General features: G+C 30.1%; 2 protein-coding genes and 1 long non-coding RNA gene across 13 annotated transcripts; 1 reads left to right on the top strand and 2 right to left on the bottom strand.

The window, feature by feature from the left end:
- Window positions 1–58: 58 nt before the first annotated feature.
- LOC126914509 (cationic amino acid transporter 3) lies at window positions 59–12,511 on the top strand. 7 transcript variants are annotated; one of them, XM_050718587.1, is made up of 11 exons: window positions 59–517; window positions 8,596–8,724; window positions 9,180–9,430; window positions 9,978–10,106; window positions 10,336–10,596; window positions 10,848–11,137; window positions 11,217–11,557; window positions 11,635–11,795; window positions 11,879–12,045; window positions 12,117–12,225; window positions 12,327–12,511. In XM_050718587.1, the coding sequence occupies exons 3-11, from the start codon at window positions 9,202–9,204 to the stop codon at window positions 12,446–12,448; spliced, it is 1,809 nt and encodes a 602-aa protein (XP_050574544.1). In that variant the 5' UTR covers window positions 59–517; window positions 8,596–8,724; window positions 9,180–9,201; the 3' UTR covers window positions 12,449–12,511. The 7 variants fall into 7 exon arrangements, with proteins under 7 accessions (XP_050574544.1, XP_050574533.1, XP_050574553.1 ...); XM_050718576.1 differs by having other exon boundaries at window positions 8,596–8,742; XM_050718596.1 differs by having other exon boundaries at window positions 8,596–8,777; window positions 9,993–10,106.
- On the bottom strand, window positions 2,009–6,863 carry LOC126915012 (uncharacterized). The gene is made up of 2 exons (XR_007709992.1): window positions 2,692–6,863; window positions 2,009–2,574 (listed from the first exon to the last, which is right to left on the bottom strand). It is a non-coding gene; the product is annotated as an uncharacterized LOC126915012 (long non-coding RNA).
- A 393-nt stretch (window positions 12,512–12,904) lies between the features above and the next one.
- Window positions 12,905–21,797, bottom strand: LOC126914345 (tectonin beta-propeller repeat-containing protein). Of its 5 annotated transcripts, none has more exons than XM_050718163.1 (25): window positions 21,601–21,797; window positions 20,667–20,925; window positions 20,393–20,575; window positions 19,925–20,077; window positions 19,747–19,839; window positions 19,437–19,617; window positions 19,138–19,361; window positions 18,855–19,058; window positions 18,588–18,766; window positions 18,374–18,506; window positions 18,063–18,289; window positions 17,844–17,975; window positions 17,613–17,769; window positions 17,377–17,539; window positions 17,205–17,308; window positions 16,994–17,133; window positions 16,560–16,908; window positions 16,338–16,488; window positions 16,058–16,254; window positions 15,768–15,977; window positions 15,582–15,683; window positions 15,370–15,505; window positions 15,110–15,301; window positions 14,344–14,501; window positions 12,905–14,261 (listed from the first exon to the last, which is right to left on the bottom strand). In XM_050718163.1, the coding sequence occupies exons 2-25, from the start codon at window positions 20,889–20,891 to the stop codon at window positions 14,211–14,213; spliced, it is 4,044 nt and encodes a 1,347-aa protein (XP_050574120.1). In that variant the 5' UTR covers window positions 20,892–20,925; window positions 21,601–21,797; the 3' UTR covers window positions 12,905–14,210. The 5 variants fall into 5 exon arrangements, with proteins under 5 accessions (XP_050574120.1, XP_050574110.1, XP_050574138.1 ...); XM_050718153.1 differs by lacking the exon at window positions 21,601–21,797 and adding an exon at window positions 21,037–21,548; XM_050718172.1 differs by lacking the exons at window positions 12,905–14,261; window positions 21,601–21,797 and adding exons at window positions 14,726–14,871; window positions 21,037–21,549 and having other exon boundaries at window positions 14,356–14,501.
- Window positions 21,798–21,943: the final 146 nt, after the last annotated feature.

The raw sequence follows: 21,943 nt of genomic DNA, 5'->3' as shown, positions 1-21,943 counted from the left end.
TCTCGCAACTCATGTGTAAATACAATAAATATATTTATTTTAGCAAAAAATATTACATACAAAAATTCTGTAATGATTCAAATTGATTGAAATTGCCATGATTGGTGTATTGCCTTATTAACAGATTATGGATTTAGAAAGTATAATTATGACGAATGTAAAATCGTTTAGGTGTAAGGAAAATAAGAGAATTGAAGTTGTTTATGTACACTTGAATGATATACAGGCTTCTTTCCCCCAAGCAAGGAATCCAAAGTTTTCGAGTGGTAACGTGGCCGCTTCAAAATCATGGTGGGAGGTGATTGAGGTTTATTAGCTAGCAGACAGGTGGAAGCGAGCATCGTGATATTAGAGCACATTATTAGTTTGCGATCGTCCTCCGGTGCGACCGGTTTTACAGTGCCGACCTACTTCCGATTCAATTACGTATGTTCATCCTGTCCGGACAGAGTGACTTTACATGTGAGAAATTTTCCACGCACCTAGTTTCCTTGCTAACGCACACCTTCGAAGTCAGGTAAGGATAATGTCGTTCGCGTTATACGTTCTCCTTAACAATAAGCAATAATTGCTTTTCGTTCTCTTATATATAGAGATTAAATTTATGTTAATATATATATGTATATATATATATGTATAGTATATATATATATATATATATATATACTTGAATTATGGAATTATGCTTTTACACCTTCTCATAATTTGTAATAACGAATACGCACGCGTACATGTGTGCGTATGTCATTTCTTATCTATTTTTACAAATACATACTCATTTCAAGCGTGCAAATGCGTCTATGAATAAACACTCAGGTAATTTTTGTTTTTATCCTTATTCCTCTTTTAACACAACGATGGTATTCTATATAGAGGTGAATATGAACATGTGCTCGTTTGTTGTATGCGTCGTAGAATATATACAAACGACACAAATAAAGGGTAGAAGGTTGTTACTGGCTCTTAGAATCTTTCTCTGCGATAGGAATTAATCGGTGTAAGACTGTCTTGTATGCGATATCTACAAAAAGAAGTTTGTAGCTTTTATTTATTTTTATTTTATTTTTATTTATTATTTCTTCTGTAACACTTTCTAATAAGTAGTTAGTAATAATTACTAGTAATTAAACATTTTTATTTGCAACTTGTAACGAAGATTAGTAAGTAAGCTTGTAGTATAATTATTAACAAAGCTAAAGTATTAGCGGTAAGCAACAGATTTCTTCGCAAAACATCAGTGTCAACAGAAAATGAACTTTTTGCAAAACAATTATAGATTGTGAATTTTATTTTTAATGGAATTTCTTGAAATGGAAGATAGTCAGAATGTTTAACGATGACTGACTGATAATTTATACTATTCATAAATTAATTATTAATGGAGGTATTACGTTGTCTTTTGATAAATGATTTGACAGTACAAAAAATATTTATATTGCAAGTCGTCGTTATAAAAAGAATTAGCTGTTATTGTTATAAATAAATGCATGAAATCGAATTATTTCGGTTGTTACTAGTGATTTATTATACCGTGAAAATCGACTTGTTGATTCGTCGCTATCACCTTAACGTCATTTGGCAAAATGATTGACAGCATTAGGTGATCAAAAAAATTTAAATAACAATGAAATGAAAAAACGAGACTTGATACCGATTTATCTTTATTTCGTATGTATCCCAGAATATATTTTTGATAATCTTATTTTAATTATTTGAGCCTATCTTTGAGATACTTCAAAACCTAAGATAAAATATTAATTGTTCATTTTTGGGAATGAAGAAACTCAAAGGATGGTTATTCATTTATGTCAGTTTCGTATAAATAGAGTGATAGGTAATTAATGGTAAAAATTGACAATATTCCACTTTCATTTAACATGAGTAGTGATTTGCAATAAAAAATGCAGATTTATTTTTAATCATAATTGTACGATTAAGAACGACGATATATTATTCTTAGATCTCTTATCCAAGTTTGCAAAGGGAGCGATATGATAAGAAGACCAAATGTCACCTGTTCTCAACTGCAATCTTTCAATTTTTATTATTCAGTTATATAACAAGTTAATAATTTGATTGATAATTCGAGTAATTTATTTGTTTGATCGGAACGTCACTAATTTATTTTATCAGTTTATCGAACATAAGATTTAAAAGATATCAGCAACTTTCAAAAATATAGGTTTTAGAAGATATAGTATTGATTTTTTAACTGATCATGGATTAGGACTGAATCTGGTCCATGCCAGTAATGGCTTACAAGAATTCTGCTACGTGGTCTGAGATAGGAATGAAGTGAGACAGTAACACTAAGAAGGATCGAAGATACGCTGGCTATTTATCAAGACAGTACTTCTTTAAAAGAAAAGAATTTTTAGAAAGATTATACGTGAGAGGTTACGTGATCCGTATTTACGTGTATAGCGTTTGTTACGTACATGATTTTCATTTACTCTGTAGTTGTGTAGTGCAGCTACAAAAAAAACTCCTTTCTCCTTCATTAGTACATACTTTCAATCCGCATACCTGGCTACATGTGTAATAATTGATATTCCAACTAAGGATACGTATCCGCTAAAAAGAATTTTGCAAGAGATCAGCTTTGCGAAATATTTTGGTTTTTCTAGAGGCCACGTAATGCTAATTGTCAGTTCGTAGAAAAAGCGGATTCAATTACGGTTATCTCTATACCTGTTCACACGTAAATTGTTTTCGAGACGTTTCGATTATTTACTATTGTTTCCATTCCACTGTGTTGAGTTCATTTTTTGTGTTTTTATAACTCGTTCTCGTTACGTCGTTATTGTTCCCTTTTTATGACGACGGTTATAAAAGTGAAAATATAGATTTCAAGGATCGACAAATAGCCATCGATACTCGATATATCTACGTAACACGTATGCAATATACTCCGGTAGTGCAACAAACATTGTGTACAAAGGATCGCCGCTGAAATTCTTGATTAATTTATGTCAAGTTGTCTATAACTGCATGTATAATAATTGCTTGACTTGTTATATAAATATTATATTTGAATCGCAAGTTTGTTTATTAGAAGATTATGTTTGTGTAACAAATACTTTGTCGAGACGTCCGATCGAAATGCGTTTGCACATTAATCGCAGTCTGACATCATGCGCAATCGAGTATCGCTAATCCGGATAATTTCCTACAAATTATAATTACATCAATGAAATTTCATTTCTCCTTTTTCCATAATTAATAAAATGAACGCGGAACTCGATAATCCGGATTTGGATCGTTCGATCTCGATAATCCAGATTGATCGAGATTGATCCGGTTTTACATGTTGACTACAGCGATGTTAACAGGTGACCTAAGTTACTAAATTTTTAAGAATGATTAAAATAAGATAAATTTCATGGGTTGACTAATTTTCAATTGTGTCAATGATTTAGATAACAATATAAAAAAACAGTGCGCAAATACAATTGACATTTTACAAAAATTAAATGTTATGATATAATATATTTATTATAATATAATGATATAAATATAAAATTCGCGTGACAATCGATGCGTTGACGAGATCTGGATGAATAATCATACTATTTTTACATTAAATGTTTGTTTATTGGAAACTTGTTCATCTGAAATTTTAATTTTTCTCTTCTACGGCATCACCTCCATTCCTTTCCTTTTCCTTTCTCTGAAAGTTCACAATGTACCGTTAATTTTACGATTCATAAAGAGGTGGTATCATTCTTGAAAAATTCTGTAAGGTTACAAGTTTCTATGGACTTACTTCACGTTACATGGGGAACGGTCTAGATCATGGTCGCTTATCAATGATTACGGTTCGATCGACGATTCAAGCCGAATTTACACCTACCATTTTGAAGGATTATCGTAGATGACTCATCCACAGTGAATGTGAAAAATAAAAGCTATAGTACACTATACCAGCTCAATTCATGGTCACTTTGTACAAAAACAGTGTTTTTCAATGAATGAACCGCGATGGTCATCGAAAACTAAAAGGTGTAAATTTAGCTAAAGACACGCGGAACGTACCCTCGGCCTTACCCGGTGTCAGGCATCAGTGGCCTGATTGGTGAAATTGCTATATGGTTCGCATATGGTTTGTAAATAAAGACATTACGCAAAGGTTCGTTCGAGGGGGATCGCGTAATGGGGACACGGTACCACCATGTCTCTCCTTAATTGGTCTGTAACCTTGTCACGCTGACCAACCTGGGTTCTACACAATCTGTTTGGCTCTCTATCGCGCCAATGTCACCGAAAATTCTAATATCGATTAATTCGCAGGTTTATCCGATCAAATTTCACAGTGCTCGACTCACGTGATCGATAACGCTTAATCGCGACACCACAGAGATAAAATAATAAAGATTCGAGAAATACTTCTAGAAGTGAAAGAAAAATAAAAGAACTCGTATACTGGATCATTTGATAAAATATATAAGATCTTATAGGTTTATAAGTGGTTCTAAACTACTTCCCGTTTTTTGTTATACAGGACGTTTGACAGTGTAATACGACATGACAATTATAAACAAAAACAGTTGTAGGTTATTTCAATTAGTCGATATTGCCAACACGAAAACTTTGAGACTTAAGGTAGCATGAGGCTTTTTGTCCTAATTGAGATAATCTCTCAAGTGGCATTGCTACAAATTTGATAACTGGCTTGAAATTTCACGGCGTTAACTTTCACACATATGTTTCCATGCTTGGTGTTTACTTTGTTCTTTAGGTGACTCTATATTTTTAAACGTGAGATTATCGACACGTCTCGAGACTTTCGTACTACAAGACGAATAATCTCACTTACTATTAAATATTTACAGTGCAACTTCAACGAAGAATATACAGTGACTATAAAAAGTATCCTTGCATCATTTTGCTTATTATAGCATTTACATATTAATTAATTAAGGTCTAGCATATTAAGTTTCATATCAAACTGTAACATGTAATACATAAGTATAATATGAAAAATACAAGTACGAATAGTTTTTATAGCCATTGTATATTACATTTATGATAATTATACATTTATAATTGTATATCGTGGAAATTGGAAATCGAAGAACGAATAATTTAGTCATAATTCATCGTGTTCTCGTATATGTTAGCATATATATACATGTACGTGTTATGGATATCGTAAACGTGGCGTAATTACAGCGATGCGATGATCGGGGAATCCTAATGTACTGGAGATAGGAAAGTAGAAATCAAGATGCGTTACGCGTATGGTCGTAAATATATACGTAATGACAAGAGTCATTCCTCTTAGTCTTTTTAACTTACCGATCACGATCGTCGTTTAAAGAGATCAAGGTGATTCACAAACACGTAAATGATCGACAACTGTCAACAACTTGAGAGTTTCTATGAAAAAATACGTATTGTACACATTTATAAAAATTCGTTAATACGTTTCCATTGTTAGACAAAAGAATTCTAGAGAATCTATTCATTAAGAATTAGTTAAGCAGTGAATCTTTAATAAATATCAAGAAATGTAACATAATACAACTTACGTATTGTTTTATCAATAATAGACATTTGATAGAAACCAGGTTAAAGATCCAAAAATATTAATTAAAACGAATATTTTAAGCATAATTTAAAAAGAAAGTAATTTATTATAGTATTATGAACAGTTTGATTCTATAAAATAGAAAAATACTTTAAATATGAAAAAATAAATACTTTACTCATAATGATAATATACGTAATTTTAGAAATACTAAAATGGCAGTAAAATTAAAAAAAAAATAATAATCTTTAGTAAATTGACTGGAAGAAAAAATGACAAATAGATTATTGAAGATAACAAATAGATAAAAATATTAAAGATGAATACCTGACCCTTGAAGAATAAACACCAAGATTTTTGACGTATCTGTGAAGAATTGCTATCCTTGAACAAAATGTCTGTGCAAACTATCTGAGGCAAAGTATTGAAGTTTATGCTAGTGATTCAACTTGAATTTTATTTCAATATTGTGATTTAATGCTTTGTTTCTACGAAAATTATCCTTATTTATCACTGTTCGTTATATCCTTGTTAACGCTATTCTATCTGTACGAAAAAGTTGTTACGTGCAAGTTGCATCGTCCGTTGCAGCAATATAGTTGTGCAACGAACACATACATATATCATATACCTATACTGGGTGTTCCATTTAGCTATAGCTCTTTACACAAGTTGTAGCTCTAAAATGTTAGAATATGAACAAGATTTCATTGCGGAAGATCGAAAATTGATTGCTAAAAATATTTTAATTGATTAATTTAAATGACATTTGAATTTTAATTTTGTCAAATTTAATGTATGAAAGACGCAGAAAATGAATGCAAGAGTATTTGTTCCTTATCTTTTACACGTTATATTCTACAATTATTGATGTATTTTTATGAATAAAATACCGACATTTTTTGTACTAACAATTATGTGAATCTCTGCAGTAAAAAATGTTAAGTTATAAGAAGATTTCAGAAAAAAGACGATGTTAACGATAACCTTCATTACTTAACCTTCATGAAACATAAGAGCGCATACAACTCAGATGTCAAGCTATTTCTTAGCTTCTATAAAATCAGTACCTATTTTCTTTTTCGGACATTTAAGCTATACAACTGAGAAAACACTATCAAAATCAGTTCAGTAGCTTTACGTGATGCAAGCATAAACAAACAGACAAAAATTCTAAAAATTAGCTTCTTTGACTTCGTAGCTTACTGTTCCTGGATGATTGTTTTATTATTTTTTATTTAATGTACAGACACAGTCCTTTTACTGTTTTATTATATGTATACATATGGATAAAACGATGTCTCGATTGAAGTATAAAATCATGTATACATATAAATACATGTATAAATATATATATATGTATACATGTTTTTATACATATATGTATAAATATATATATATTTATACATGTATATTTATATATATATATATTTATACAATTAATATTATATTTATATTTTATTTATACAATTATTTAATATATTATATTATATATATTTATTATATATATTTATTATATATTTATATTATATATTTTATATATATTTATTATATATTTATTATATTATATATATTTATTAATTATTTAATATATTATATTTATATAATATATATATATATTTATACATGTATATTTATACATATGTATGTATACATGTATTTATATACATGTATAAAAACATGTATACATATATATATATTTATACATGTATATACATAAAATAAAGATGATCCAGAAATTTTTAAAATATCTCCTTTTCGGTAATGAACACGTATACCAAATAATACCTACATCATTCGAAATAAATTTCAGTTAATGATCTTTTCTATCTTCTACCGTTTCAGAGCTCATAGCTTGAGCAAATTAAGTGAAAACCCCCGTACGTAGCTTTTAATTACATCATGTATAAATCAATCTAGGATACTTGCGATAAAACGAGCTGTAGGCTATATCGAAGCACGTTCACATGTAGCGTTAATATAAAATTATGGATGTACGGAGATGATTAGTTAGGAGAGAACTGCAAGAAACTGCATTGCTGACCTTTCTAATGCATTTGAGGAAGGCAAACATTGCATTTACTATTAATAGTCATGTATGTGAATATTACAAAATTTCCGTGGTATTTGCTTGAAGATTAAGATTTACAAACGTTCTTGAATAAATCTGATATTGTTAAAATACAAGAATCTTGATATCGTTCCTTTCTATTATATTAGATGTCGTATCAATAATTTTCATTCAATTTTATTAATTGATTTCTGAGAAAGGCAGAGATTATATCGAAAAAATTCAGAAATGCTATAATTACAAAAGATACGAATGCTTTCATGCTTTTTTATCTTCGATATCTTTATTTTGTATTAAATTAATTATATTAGTTTCAAGAGCAAAAATTGATTAATCTACCACTTGTCGTCCTGACTAAAATGTACGCCATATGATATTCCAATCAACATTTTTATAAGATAATAACGACAGAACAATGTCTAATATCTATATACGTTCTAGTAAGCGAAGGAAAAAACACATTTTTGTGCAAGCCTTTGTGATATGAAAAGAGATATTAGATAAGGCAGCCATTCATAAATTGAAGTTATGTAATAGCTCTGTATTATTCTGTATTTTGTTTGAATTATTTGGAAATAATCAACGATCGTTTTTATTGTATTGATCTTATTGTATGATTTATTATCTTCATGAAACATTATCTATCATTATCGTCGTATACAAATAGTTATCGGTGCTCGAAACTTGCAGTACCTCACCATGTCTATTACCACCACTATCCCTTATCTCGTAAAGTTCTCTTCATTTAAGTAGATTTATTATGGATCAAGGAGGAAGGAGATACGTACTGAGCTCCAGGAATCAAAGTGACCACGACTTCGAGTAGCTAGCACCAAAATATTGTTAGACACTCTTCAGACATGAATCTGTATAAATATGAAACTTAATCTACTAATTATTCAAACGCGAAAAGACCAGTAAGATTAATAATGAGAATTGACTTGTTGCTTCATGATTGTTTAAGTATACATAGGAATATTTGTATGTATTTCAGATGCGGAACCCCGAGCTTGGAGTTCACATAACAGCAAATTACATTCTTCTTGTTCAAACGCCTTGCTTCTATCAGTGTTCACTTGAAGAATATTGAATGATCTTGGAATCTTGGAACCATCGAACCTTGGTACTTTAAAACATCAGGGTACCAAGTTCAAAATTAATCATCCCTCGCTACATGTATATATTAGTCTTATCGTATTTAGTTCTATTAAACTGTAGCTTTATTGTATCCAGATTTATTAAAATTTCATTTTATTGTACTAACGTTTATTAAATTATAGTATATTTATAATTAATTATAGTATATATATTTAATAATAGTATATTAAATATATTTAGTATAATAAATATATTTAATTATAGTATATTCAGTATATTTAGTTTTACTAAATCTAGTTTACTATTTAATTTATTAAACAGTTTAGTTTATAATTTAGTTCAGTTCGCTAAATTTAGTTTAACAGTACTTTCGTTGAATTTAACTTCTTTAAATTGTATCTTTAGTGTATTTAATTTTATTATAAGATAAACGATTAAAAACAACAAGTTAAGCCACAAATATTACTTTTTTACGCGAAGGAAGTGAAAAAGCTCGGGTGCCATGGCGAGCCGAATATGGAAGGTGTTAGTTCGGAGACGGATCGATGAGGATCTCGAGAGCAAAAGCGAACTAGCTCGGGTTTTAGGCTTGTTCGACCTCACAGCACTTGGCGTGGGTTCGACCCTCGGTCTCGGTGTTTATGTCCTCGCTGGCAGCATCGCCAAAGAGACGGCTGGACCAGCCGTTTGCATCGCCTTCCTCATTGCAGCTATCGCTTCCGGATTTGCCGGTAAATTAAGATCGCATTCGCGCCTGTTGCCCGGATATTGACAATTTATTCTTATCAAAAACATTATTAGTTAAACAAGCTTCGTGATAACGCCTGGCAAAGGTTTTTGCCAAACTGAAATTGATACTTATTATAACCGCTTGTTTTATATGTATACTACGAATGTTTATACATATATGTTCTTATGACACGAAACGCACTTAATACGTAAAAATGTAGGAATATCTAAAGCATAGTAATTGTTACAATATTTAATTAGTGAAACAAATATTTGCTTACATTCTCTTATTTTAATTACGTTCGTCAAAATATTGCATAAATATCTTTATATTATTTATATAAAATATTCCTATGAGAAGAATTTCATTACAAACGTGTTTTGTTAAAGGTTATGTTTAAAATTAACAAATGACTTATGGTGAATAGAAGTACTTTCACTGTTTCACTTTTAAAATATTATATACTGTGTAAAATATGGTATCAATTCGAAAATATAGCTCCTTAATAATGAGTTGCGTATATAAAGACAGTCATTTTGAATTTACAGGAATGTGTTATGCAGAATTTGCTTCTAGGGTTCCCAAGGCAGGATCTGCATATGTTTACAGTTACGTGACAGTGGGAGAATTCATTGCTTTTATCATAGGATGGAATTTAATTTTAGAGTACGTAATAGGTAAGCAGATAAAGATTGTGAAAGGCATAATTACTCTCTCTAAAACTCGATCGAAGATAAATATTCTTAAAGGAATACTTGTTTTTCCAAAGAGTATTAATTTTATCTTAGTATTAAAACTTATTACAATCTACTATTCGTAAGAAACAGAATTAAAATGTTTTGCACGAATAAAATAAAAATATTTGTCTGATTGTTAAATTTATATACACGTATATTCCTCAATCAGGTACAGCAAGCGTCGCTCGAGGACTTAGCGGTTACTTGGATGCGTTGACAGGAAATGTGATACGCGAGAAATTGGAAGCCGCAATGCCTATAAACATCTCGTTTTTATCAAAATACCCAGATTTCTTTGCATTCGGTGTAGTAATGCTTCTTATAATCTTACTAAGCACGGGGGTGAAAGAATCGTCAATTTTAAATAATATATTCACTGTAATAAACCTGATTACCATTACAATAATCGTAGTGGCGGGATCCCTTAAAGGTAATAATTGCAAATTATCATTTAAAATTAAAATACCGATCAAGGTTTTTCAAGACTGAGCCCCACCATATCATCCAGTTATCTTGTCACTCGGTGTCTTATAATTTCTCTTTAATCACGATTTATCTGAATCTTTAATATTAAACAGAGTCTGTAAATATTTGTGAAAGAAAGACCTTGAGAGTGCAATTTAGTTTGTCTTATCATCTAAAAGCTTAATGACCTTAGCTGATTTGTTTGTGACCTTTTAGCTGATCCAGCTAATTGGAGGATATCTGTGGAGGATATACCCAAGGACAAACCCGAAATACACGCAGGATCAGGAGGCTTTATGCCCTTTGGTATAAGCGGAGTAATGATGGGGGCGGCAAAATGTTTCTACGGTTTCGTCGGTTTCGATGCTGTGGCAACTACCGGTGAAGAAGCTAAAAATCCTCAACGCAATATACCCATAGCCATTGTTGTTTCCTTAATTATAATCTTAATGGCTTATTTTAGTATCTCAACCGTGCTAACTATGATGTGGCCTTACTACGACCAGGTACATTCATACACGAGTTAAATTTTAATTGGAGCTCTTGTTATTGTTATATTTATACAAAAATATTTTGTATATTTAGAATGTCGATACGCCATTTCCATATGTTTTCGATAAAATTGGATGGACTACTGTTAAATGGATCGTTAATATTGGTGCGGCATTTGCATTATGCACAAGCTTGCTTGGGGCGATGTTTCCTCTACCAAGGATACTTTACGCTATGGGTAGCGATGGGATAATTTTTAAGCAGTTTGCAATAGTACATCCGAAAACAATGACACCCATTTTCGGCACAGTGGTCTCTGGCTTATTTACAGGATTCATGACACTTATTTTTGATCTTCAACAATTAATTGACATGATGTCTATTGGAACATTGTTGGCATACGCAATAGTGGCGGTATCCGTTTTAATATTAAGGTATATGAGAGCAATAATATTCAAATATGTTTATTTGTTAATTACACTAAATCTAACATATTTATTGTATCATTTAGATATCAACCGAAGGAGTGCACATCAAATCGTTCTGTATCAGCAATGAATGACTACAAGGTAACGTCAGTCAACATATTAAAACAAATTATTAATTTACAGAATCAGAAAGAAGTAACTGAGATGTCTAATAAAGTTGCAAAATACAGTATTGGAATTTTATGTAAGTGTTAAACGGGGAAAAAAAGTTATTTACCAATTTTAACATAATTAACATCGCTCTTATACGTTTTGTTATTGTTACAGGTATTGTTATATTTATTACTGCGCTTTTTATTAATTCTGTAGATACCACAGCATTAGGCAGCAATGTGATAGAATTAGTGATATTAATCGTACTTGTAAACATATTATTATTAATTATGATTATTATTGCAAGACAACCTACTCAAGACATTGATTTAGCATTTAAGGTAAGTCTTCTAAAACAAACTATAAGAACAAAACAATTAATATCATGTTTAATTATCTCTATCATTTGCAGGTACCATTAGTACCACTTCTTCCATGTTGCAGTATTTTCATAAACTTATATTTGATGTTGCAGTTAGATGGTTTTACTTGGATCAGATTCGCTGTTTGGATGCTTATAGGTACATACATATACATACAAAATGTTGATAATATTTGAGAAAGAAACCAAAAGCATTATAGCCTATAATCATATGTTGTTAATTATCTTTATTTTTCACAGGTTTTGCTATTTATTTCTTTTATGGCATATCTCACAGCGAACAAGGAAAAAGAGATAAAAGCGAAGCAGAAATGTTAAAACGAAAGTACGCGGACCAAGTTAGAATCGTAACCAGATTCTAATAATTATCTCGCCACATGTGATATTTTTTGTATATTTTAATAAAAATTGCTCAGAAAGGATAATCTTAGATATTACGCATGTGAATACTGTGGCAATTTTAAAATACGAGCATATTCATCTTAGTACTACATTTTTCAATATTTTTTAATAAATATAAAATATTAAGATAAGATATCATCTTGATTGTATAGACTATTTTTTATAAATTATTCTTACAGAGGAAAATAGATTTTACCATAAAAATTCAAAATTACTTCAAAATTATTTCATTTAGAAAATCTGAACTACTCTATCATATATAAGGTTGTGTGAAAACTTTTGTTTTCTTTTGTTTTATACACTAAAATGTGTCGATATATACTGTACATATTTCATTACTTATTTAGATACCGATTTTATGGTTGAAATATATTGTTTTATATTATTTATTGCGTATTTATTAGAAAAATATATCATTTTAAGGAAAATCAAATTTATTAATAATATAATTTAATTAAATATCTGAAATTATAATACATGTTCATCAATAAGCTGTATATATCAGTATAGACAATGGCATGATACAAGTTCAATGGTTAACATGGCAAAGCTTAATATTATAATTCGAACAGAATAAGCTTCAACATTTATAATAAAAACATCTATAATTAACTTACTACTAATGGTATATTACAAATATTCCAATATTACAAATTCATACAATAGAGAGAGTCTATAAAAATTTATAATATTTACCTGTAGTAATTTCAAAACTTGTTCCAATACTTTAAATTAAGTCTTTACACATAAATACTCAAACGTAAAATTATAGTATTAGAGGCACTACATGAACTTTATTTATATAGGAACATTTAATGTATTATTTTTTAAAAAGGAGTGAGATGCTTTTTAAATACAAACCGATGCTTTACTTTATGACCCAGCTATTTAAACATTTATATACACGAATTTTTAGCGATCTTTTTAAATATGCCGTTTTTATAAATAGAAAAAGCATATGATAAGTAAAAGATTACAAAATAAAAAAATACAAAGCATTATTTGTTTTACTATAATCTCAATTCATTAAATATTTTCATTAACAGCCTCACATTACCATTTTGTTTTTATTACTCCATAATAATAAAAATAATTTATACCTAGGCAAGACATCTTGTATAGTTTAATTGAGTTTTAACGATATTATGTAATTATTGAAAAATAAAATTAATGCTTCTTGCACTTTCTATTCAATATGAATTATTTGCTAGTTATTTAAACGCGTATATTTGGAATGTTTTGTAGATTGTTTCAATATAAAATTTTATAATAAAATTATACGAATAGATTTTATTCGAATAGTTTAGTGACGTATTCTATAAATAATCTTATTGATAGTGTTATTTTCTTTGCACATATTTATATCTATTTTCCTTGTTAAATGAAAATAATATAAAACAAGTAAGCTACTTCATTTTAAGAACAACGTAATTAATTATACATTCAATCAGTATTAATTTTTGTACGTTTTAAATAAGATAACACCTCTATTATTTATTAAATACATCATAGAGTCCAGCTTGTGTTATAAAATTGAATCAATTGCAAAAGCTAAGCCTATACATACGTGTAAAACATACATATCATTGCACATGCATTGACTTTTCTTATTCATGAAAAATATATGAAAATCAAACAATAGAATATTATATTTCTCTATAATATTTCCAATATTTTGTGTATGTGACTAAAAGGATCATTATCCATCTAAATGTCAGGCGTTCACTTTGTTTTATTTACAAGTCCTCCTATACTTATATGTTGCCAATTTGCCTGTCATAATAAATGTAACTATATAATTTGATTCAATGACAATTTAGCTATATAATAAAACTATATAATTTATCAAACTTACCCCTATCCCGGTTGCCCAACCAGTCCCAGCAGGATTTTCATCTGTAATACCTATTCTACGACAAAGTATACCAGCTCCTGAAACTGCCCAAACTTGACCCTGTTCTCTTGCAATGGCAACTTGTCGAAAGCCTTGTTTCGCATTTGCAACAGCCATATCTGGACCAATATAAGAGCACATTACATACTGAACATGTAATAAAATAAACAGGATGAACACTATGATTTTTGTAATCATGAAATAATTAAAAACAATTCATAACTTCATAATAAATTTGTAGTAAATTTTAATGTACTACAAAATTCGTAATAAATTTTAATGTACTATAGAAATTCGTCTAAATTTGTTATAACACAATGCGAAATAAGTTACAACTATATACCTAAGGTATACCTATAGCAGAGAGTGCATTTAAATAAATGGATGTTTTGTGTATATTTCCAGTGTTTACTAATAGCAGGGTTAATACGAAGATTTTTCCAAAATATGCAGCCTTTGGGGATAACACCATATATTTTTCTCTCTTTTCTAGAAAAGATCAGATGAGTTTCTGATGAAATCATTACATACGCTCTGATAAAACATTATTCGTTATTATTCGTTAGTTCCAATCTTTATCTAACTACACATTAGTGCCAATGCAAATTGTTTCTAAAAATTAAGCTAACCAAACGTTTAAAGAAGTTACAAAAATCACTCTTGGAATCTATAGGTTTGGGGAATGCTGTCTATTAGTGTCCATTCGATACACAAATTTAACAAATACCTATGTGTATGGGATCATTCGGCATCACAGGAAGCGTTTGCCAGTGCGTTCCTTCTGGGAAAACGTTCACTTGCACACCATGGCGCACAGATAATTTACCCGCCATATCTAAAGCCCACACCACGTCTTTTCCAACAGAAATCTGTTTCAAATGAGCACCTGATGGTGGTTCAACATTCTGCCATTGTATTCCTGAACAATCAAATAATAATTAGAAAAGATTTCAATAATAACAAAGATATATTCATACTATTATATACCTGTTGGTTTTGCAGGAGTAATACCTAATCTCCAGTAAGAAGAACCATTCTTTCCAACAGCCCATACTTGCCCGCATGGACCACATGAAATACCTACTAAAGCTTGATCACTTGGTATATGTTCCCATGAAACTCCCTATAAATAAATATTAAATAATTTTATTAATGTAAATACTTATGACATTGATGCTATAAATAATTTGTAAACATACCATTGGGCAAGATTCCGAAACACCTCTTCTAAACAAAGCTTCGCCATTAGAAGCAATGGCCCATATATAAACAGGAGCATCAGAACCAGGTTTCCCAGGTGCCTACGAATAAAAATATGAATAAAAAGTTACTGTTTTAGCTTTATGTTTTATAAAAAAAGCAGTGCACGTTTTAATATTCCTTACATATAAAGAAACATCAAGTAATTTTGTGTTCCCTAATTCTTGCCAGGGTCCACTAGTTGTTAATTGACACCTTCGAAACCATCGTCTTCGTCTAACGTAATCGGTAAACTGTTTTTTACCATGATATTGAGCAGGAAAATCTCTAGCATACTGCCATCCGTCTCTATCGACACCTCCAGGGGTATGAAAATCTACTATCCAATCTGACACCTATTATAAAGTAAAATATTTTAACACAAAACGTTTGAACTTTGTTGCTTGAATATTATAAAGAATATGTATATCCTTGCCCAATGCCAGTGCATCGATAATAGTTTAGTATGTTCTCGGGTACGTTTATGTCGTCCAGATGCATCACTCCACATGTAACGATCAGTTGGAAGACCATGAGATGTGTATCCAGTTACCGGATTCCAACGCTGATTTTCATAAACATAATAATTGTGAGTATCAACCATGCAGTTTATTCCCGTATTACTATCTAATCCTGTATAAAATAATGTATAAGATTAAACCATACCTTTATGCCTTTTAACAATATAATTTTCTTTTTATTTTAGAAAATATTACCTTTCAGGAATAAACCACCCCAACCACCAGTATATACCCATGCAGTACTACCATATCCTATTCCCCATGTTACACCAACAGAACAAGTTTCAACCTTTTTTAAATGTCCACCCATTTGCCTCCAAAACATAGTAGTTGGATCAATTATTACCTACATAAAATTTTCATTACAATCAAGTTACAAAAAGTTAGTATTAAATTAATATCGAGGTTATTACGTACAGATATGGATTTATAAAATATGCTACACAATGTCATCAATCCTTTGATTCGTAAATGAGTAATGCTCTGTGGTAATATTCTGTGGCTATAACAAGTAAATTCCGTATCATCGATATAAATTTTATATCCTCGTTGTTCACAAACAATTTCTAAGGTGAAATCAGAACCAGGTTTTAACGGACTACCTCCGTTTCTTTCTTCGTCACCCCATTGTCCATTTTGATATGTATTTCGTACAATTATGTTTTCCTTTAGTCTTGGATTAAAATGTAATGCTACATCATGGCTATCCATTACAGACTTTTGTTTCAGTGATACCGTTGAATAACAAACAAAATTAATTGATAGCCTAGAAATTGAAAAAATATCAAATATTTTGAAATATACAAAAATGTTAATAATAATTAAAATAATTGTAAATTATTATGTTTTACCTGTCAGCATCATCATGAATACAAGCTGTAATTTTTAGAGAACTGCCATATCCAAAACCGTTTTGCAAAACACATTCAAAAGGCAAGCCTTTTCCAGCATCCAATTCTTGTATATAACCATCATTAGAAAGTTGATTTTCCTATAAATAATTCATATGTAAAATACTAATGTAAAAGTTTGTTGCATGACATACTTCAGATGTTAACTTACTTCTAAGGCAGCAGGGTCATATAGATACACATCTCCTAATGCAGTTGTAGCCCATATTGAATTAGGACCAGGTTTCCCATAAACATTATTCATTTTACAAGAAACTAAAAAATATAAAAAATATCTTATATTATCTATTTTTATATTCATTAAACATAACATACTTACATACCTGAGGTTAAATGCGCTAGCCAGTCTTCCATTTCAGTATCACTAGAAAACTGTAATCTAAGAACTTTAGAACGAGGCATACGAGGAGTATGAATCGCTATCCGTGGATTACCTGGTTCACTACAGCATATTACACACATAATCTCAGACACAGGAAATTGCATCTGAAAAAACACTAGTTAAAGTCTCATTAAAATATTAGTAAAAAGATTATTTTATATTTCTCATTCAGCTTACAATTGTTGTCGCTCCGTCCGAATTTAAAATAGTTACAATTCCAGAATCTAAAGAATCATTGTCACTACTTATCCATTCTAATTCAATAATGCAATCTTCATATGAAGTACTCCCCTTAACTTTGCATTTTGCATCACCATTCTTTATCCAAGATGATCTGTAATATATCATTATAAATAAAGAGATCTTCAATATATTAATTTCAATTTCATATAGTTATCAAAGCCTTACTTCTCAACTACTTTCTCGTATATTGATGGATCGTATTGTACTTTTTGTAATCTTTTTTTTAACTCCTCTAAAATATATATTCTCCATGTCTCGGCTATGTCGCCGTGACCTGTACCATTTGTATCTGCAATCCTACAAATTTAAGTCAAATATGTAAGTAACTATGTTTTATTATAAAACAATTTTATGATTTACGCTAATTTACAGTATCAATATTACCATTTCGGGGGATTAGATGTGTCAACAAAACATGCTCCAGCTTCTACCTTATACCAAGAGGTATCACATTCAGCCCAATACATTGCCCCAGAGCTCTCATCTTCTCCGTAAACACCGGAATCACTAGTCAAGTCAGGATCGAAAATACTTCCATCTGTTTCTGGATGAGCTTCAGCGCCTACCATGGAGCCAATTGAATGAACAGGGCTCCATGCAGCTGGATTGATCTACATTATTTTAGTTTCAAACTTTAATTTTAGGAAGAGATGATTGTAAGTGAAAAAATGCGTGAAAAAATTCAATTATTTAACCTTGACAACATTCCCCATCCCTTTTCCAGAAACTACTATAGATTCTCCAGTTTTAGTTAATGACTCATTCGATATAGTTATATTCGCAACGCTAGCTTCAGTTAAATCATCCATATCTAATGAATTCGCCGATCTACAATTTTATCAATTAAGAAAAAAATAACACCACTATAAAACTACAACTAAAATATGTATGAAATAATTAGAAGTTTACCTTTTCTTGCCTTCATTTAGATATATATCCTGGAAAGAAGTTTGCTGTGGATTTTTATTAGAAGTACCATCGTTCGTACGTTGCCATAATTTCAAAGATGTTGGTGTTGGTGCAGAACGAGATTGTTCTTCCCATTCTCTAATCAACATAGTACCTTCGCTAGTACTATGTGGTCGATTCTGTAAATATTATGTAATATTATGTAATTATGTAATAAACAATATACTTGATTATTTGCAGTATCTAAAATTTATGCAAAATAAATACCAATGATCCCCAACTTTGATGCCTCTGTTGTTGAGGAGTACCACACATACTATGTCTATTACTCGATGATAAACTAGCATTGCTACTTGCTCGACTAAGCTGAAGAGGTGCATTTATTAATCTCCATTTTTTACCCGTTAATTCCGATTGTGTAATGCCAGAACGATAATATAAACATCTATCCTCATGACCAATAGCCCAAACCTTCAGAAATGTTAAATATGCATATACACACAACTTATTAAAAATAAATATTTATCCTTTTCAGTATGAATTAATTTACCTGATCATTTGGAGCAACAGATACTAGTGACATCTTACTTAACATTTCCACCCATCCAGTGCCAGCACCCATTTGTTCACATACTCCACTCATTTCACCTTTAATGCCTTTTCTGAACCATACATTTCCATCTTGGGTTACAGCCCACACGGCATCTGTACCCACACTAACTTGTGTTAATTTTAAATCTTTTTGTGGAGGATCAACTTCTACCCAATCTTCTCCTACAAAATAACATTATATTCATCAATATGAAAGATTGTATCAAATATTATTATGATAGTATAAGTTATACATACCCATGGGATTTTCTCTAGTAACACCTGTGCGCACAATTGCTTTGCCAATCATTAATACAGCCCATACAAGACCAGTAATTCCAACACTGATTTGACACACCTCATATCCATTTGCTAATTTTATAGTACTCCACCTTTGACCTTCAGGACAAGTTGTACTAGTTCCAACACGAAACATTACCTATGCAAATCATTGTTAAATTCGTAATAACATTATGATAATTGCAGTAACCAAAAGTACAAAATTTATTGTTATAAATTATTTAATACATCACTAAAATATTTCAAAAGATTCTTTTAAATATTATACCCTCCCATGAGCAGTTACTGCCCAGACTACAAGGCATCCAGGATTACCTCCAGGTATTTGATTTCCACCCACAGATATGTCAATAAATGGTTCCTATAAATATATGGTATTGTGCATTTCATAAATTTTTATAAAAATTCTTCAATATTATTATGATGTAAAGATTTAGAAACCCTACCTTAGTTGCATCTTTATGAAGAGGTGCAATAGCACACCACGAATTCATAGCACTATATCTCCTATATCTAACCCACTTCCTTCTCCTAACACAAGATTTCCATTGCTTTTTCGTTGTGAATGTAGCTGGAAAATCAACTGCATATGTCCATCCCTACCAAAATATCAGATTCTCTGTGATCATAACACTTTGTTTCGATGTTGACAACTGACAACAAATCTACATATAAACAGAAAGTCACAAGAAATATGACAACAGAGGCAATTAAAAATGAATTACTCCATTATTAACTGATTGATAATGACACCCAGATTGATAATATACAAATTAAAATGTTTTAAATCACAATTCATAAAGTAAATATAATCGTTGTTATTAATAAAAAAAATTAAATCAACAAAGCAAATAAAATAAATTACAAACAAATAATCTAATCTCTATTATTTAAAGAAATTTTATCATATTTACATCATGATCTAACGGTTGGCCATCTAATGTAGTTTCTATTTGCCAATCACCTTCCCATTGCCAAGCCATGGATGGTAGTCTTACTTTCTCTCTGCTACGGTCAACTGTACCATCTTGATTAGAAAAATTATACCTATCTGTAGGCAATAATCTCCCACTAAATCCTTCTAAAGGAAGCCAACGCTGTAAATATTGTATTTTATTAAAATCTGAATAAAAATTACATGTAAGCATAATTGTAATCACCATTTTTTCAACAACATTTCAAACATACTTCATTTTCATATATTTCTTCTTTGATTCTTATAGGTACATCTAAGCCATGCACGTGTACATAAACTTGACGATCGCCACCTATAGCCCACATAAAATGTGGTACTGCTGATAATTGTTTAAACTCCAGACCTAAGTACATGAATTCTCTCCACATAGTCCCAGATGTTGATAATCCAAACACACGTCCCTCATTATTTATAGCATATAAGTATGAGCTTGGCATTTCAATATTTTAATAGAAAAACACTTTAATTCTCCTATAAAGTAATATTTATATTGATACCAGTGGAATTATACTCCCGTTAATATTATTAGATGCTGTATTACTGTGTAAATTAATAATGAATTTAAGGACACATGAATAATACCTTTATGTATTTAAAAATAAATATAAATTATCCTCCCTGCACTGCAGGCAATATTAAACAACAGATATAACTTTCTCTACATAAATATGATAAGATAAAACAATAATCGCGAAAAATTAATCTTAGTTATAATAAATTATTTATATTTTACATTTTACATCATTAACATTATATATCATGTACATAAATTGTTTTATGTTAAATTGCACGCTACTTTTACGTGAAAATTCAAATTAATAAATTGTGAAACTAAAAATAAAGAACATATTTGATAACACATAAGATGACAATTGATAAGAATGACACACAGCCAACTGTCATTTACTGATTACGAGTGTGAATAAAGATGTCGGTATATTTATCACATAAAGGTGATATCTATTTAAGACTTGAAATATTAATAGGCGCAATTTCTATCATATTTCTTATATAAGAGGAGCTTCTTGTGCATCATATAATATTTATGCATAATATAAATATTATAATCGACATTATGTTATTTTATTTCTACTGAATTTCGTGATTACATGCGTGGTAACTAGTAACACTGCTTCTCAAACTCACCTCTTAGACGTGAGTTTGACGTGACAAATCGTCTTATTAATTATTTAACCAATGCATCTTAGCATTTATTAAACATATATAAATAATAGTAATATCTATAATATTTAAATCCCTATTGTTTAATACTTTTTAACTTACAATATTCTTATATTTCAAAAATAAGTAAAATGTCAATATAAACACATATAATAAAACATTAAAATCTATAAAATAATTATTTTAATTTTATAAAACCGATAAATACGATTTATTAAATATTTTACACCATCACTCCTACACAACAAACTAATTTATTGGTTTCTATGAAAATTTACGCATATTCTGATTCTGGAATTCAAAATCC

This window comes from Bombus affinis, chromosome 1, assembly GCF_024516045.1.
Source record: "Bombus affinis isolate iyBomAffi1 chromosome 1, iyBomAffi1.2, whole genome shotgun sequence".
Classification (NCBI taxonomy): domain Eukaryota; kingdom Metazoa; phylum Arthropoda; class Insecta; order Hymenoptera; family Apidae; genus Bombus; species Bombus affinis.
Note: the sequence above shows the minus strand (reverse complement) of the source record. Positions and strands in the feature narration are given on the sequence as shown.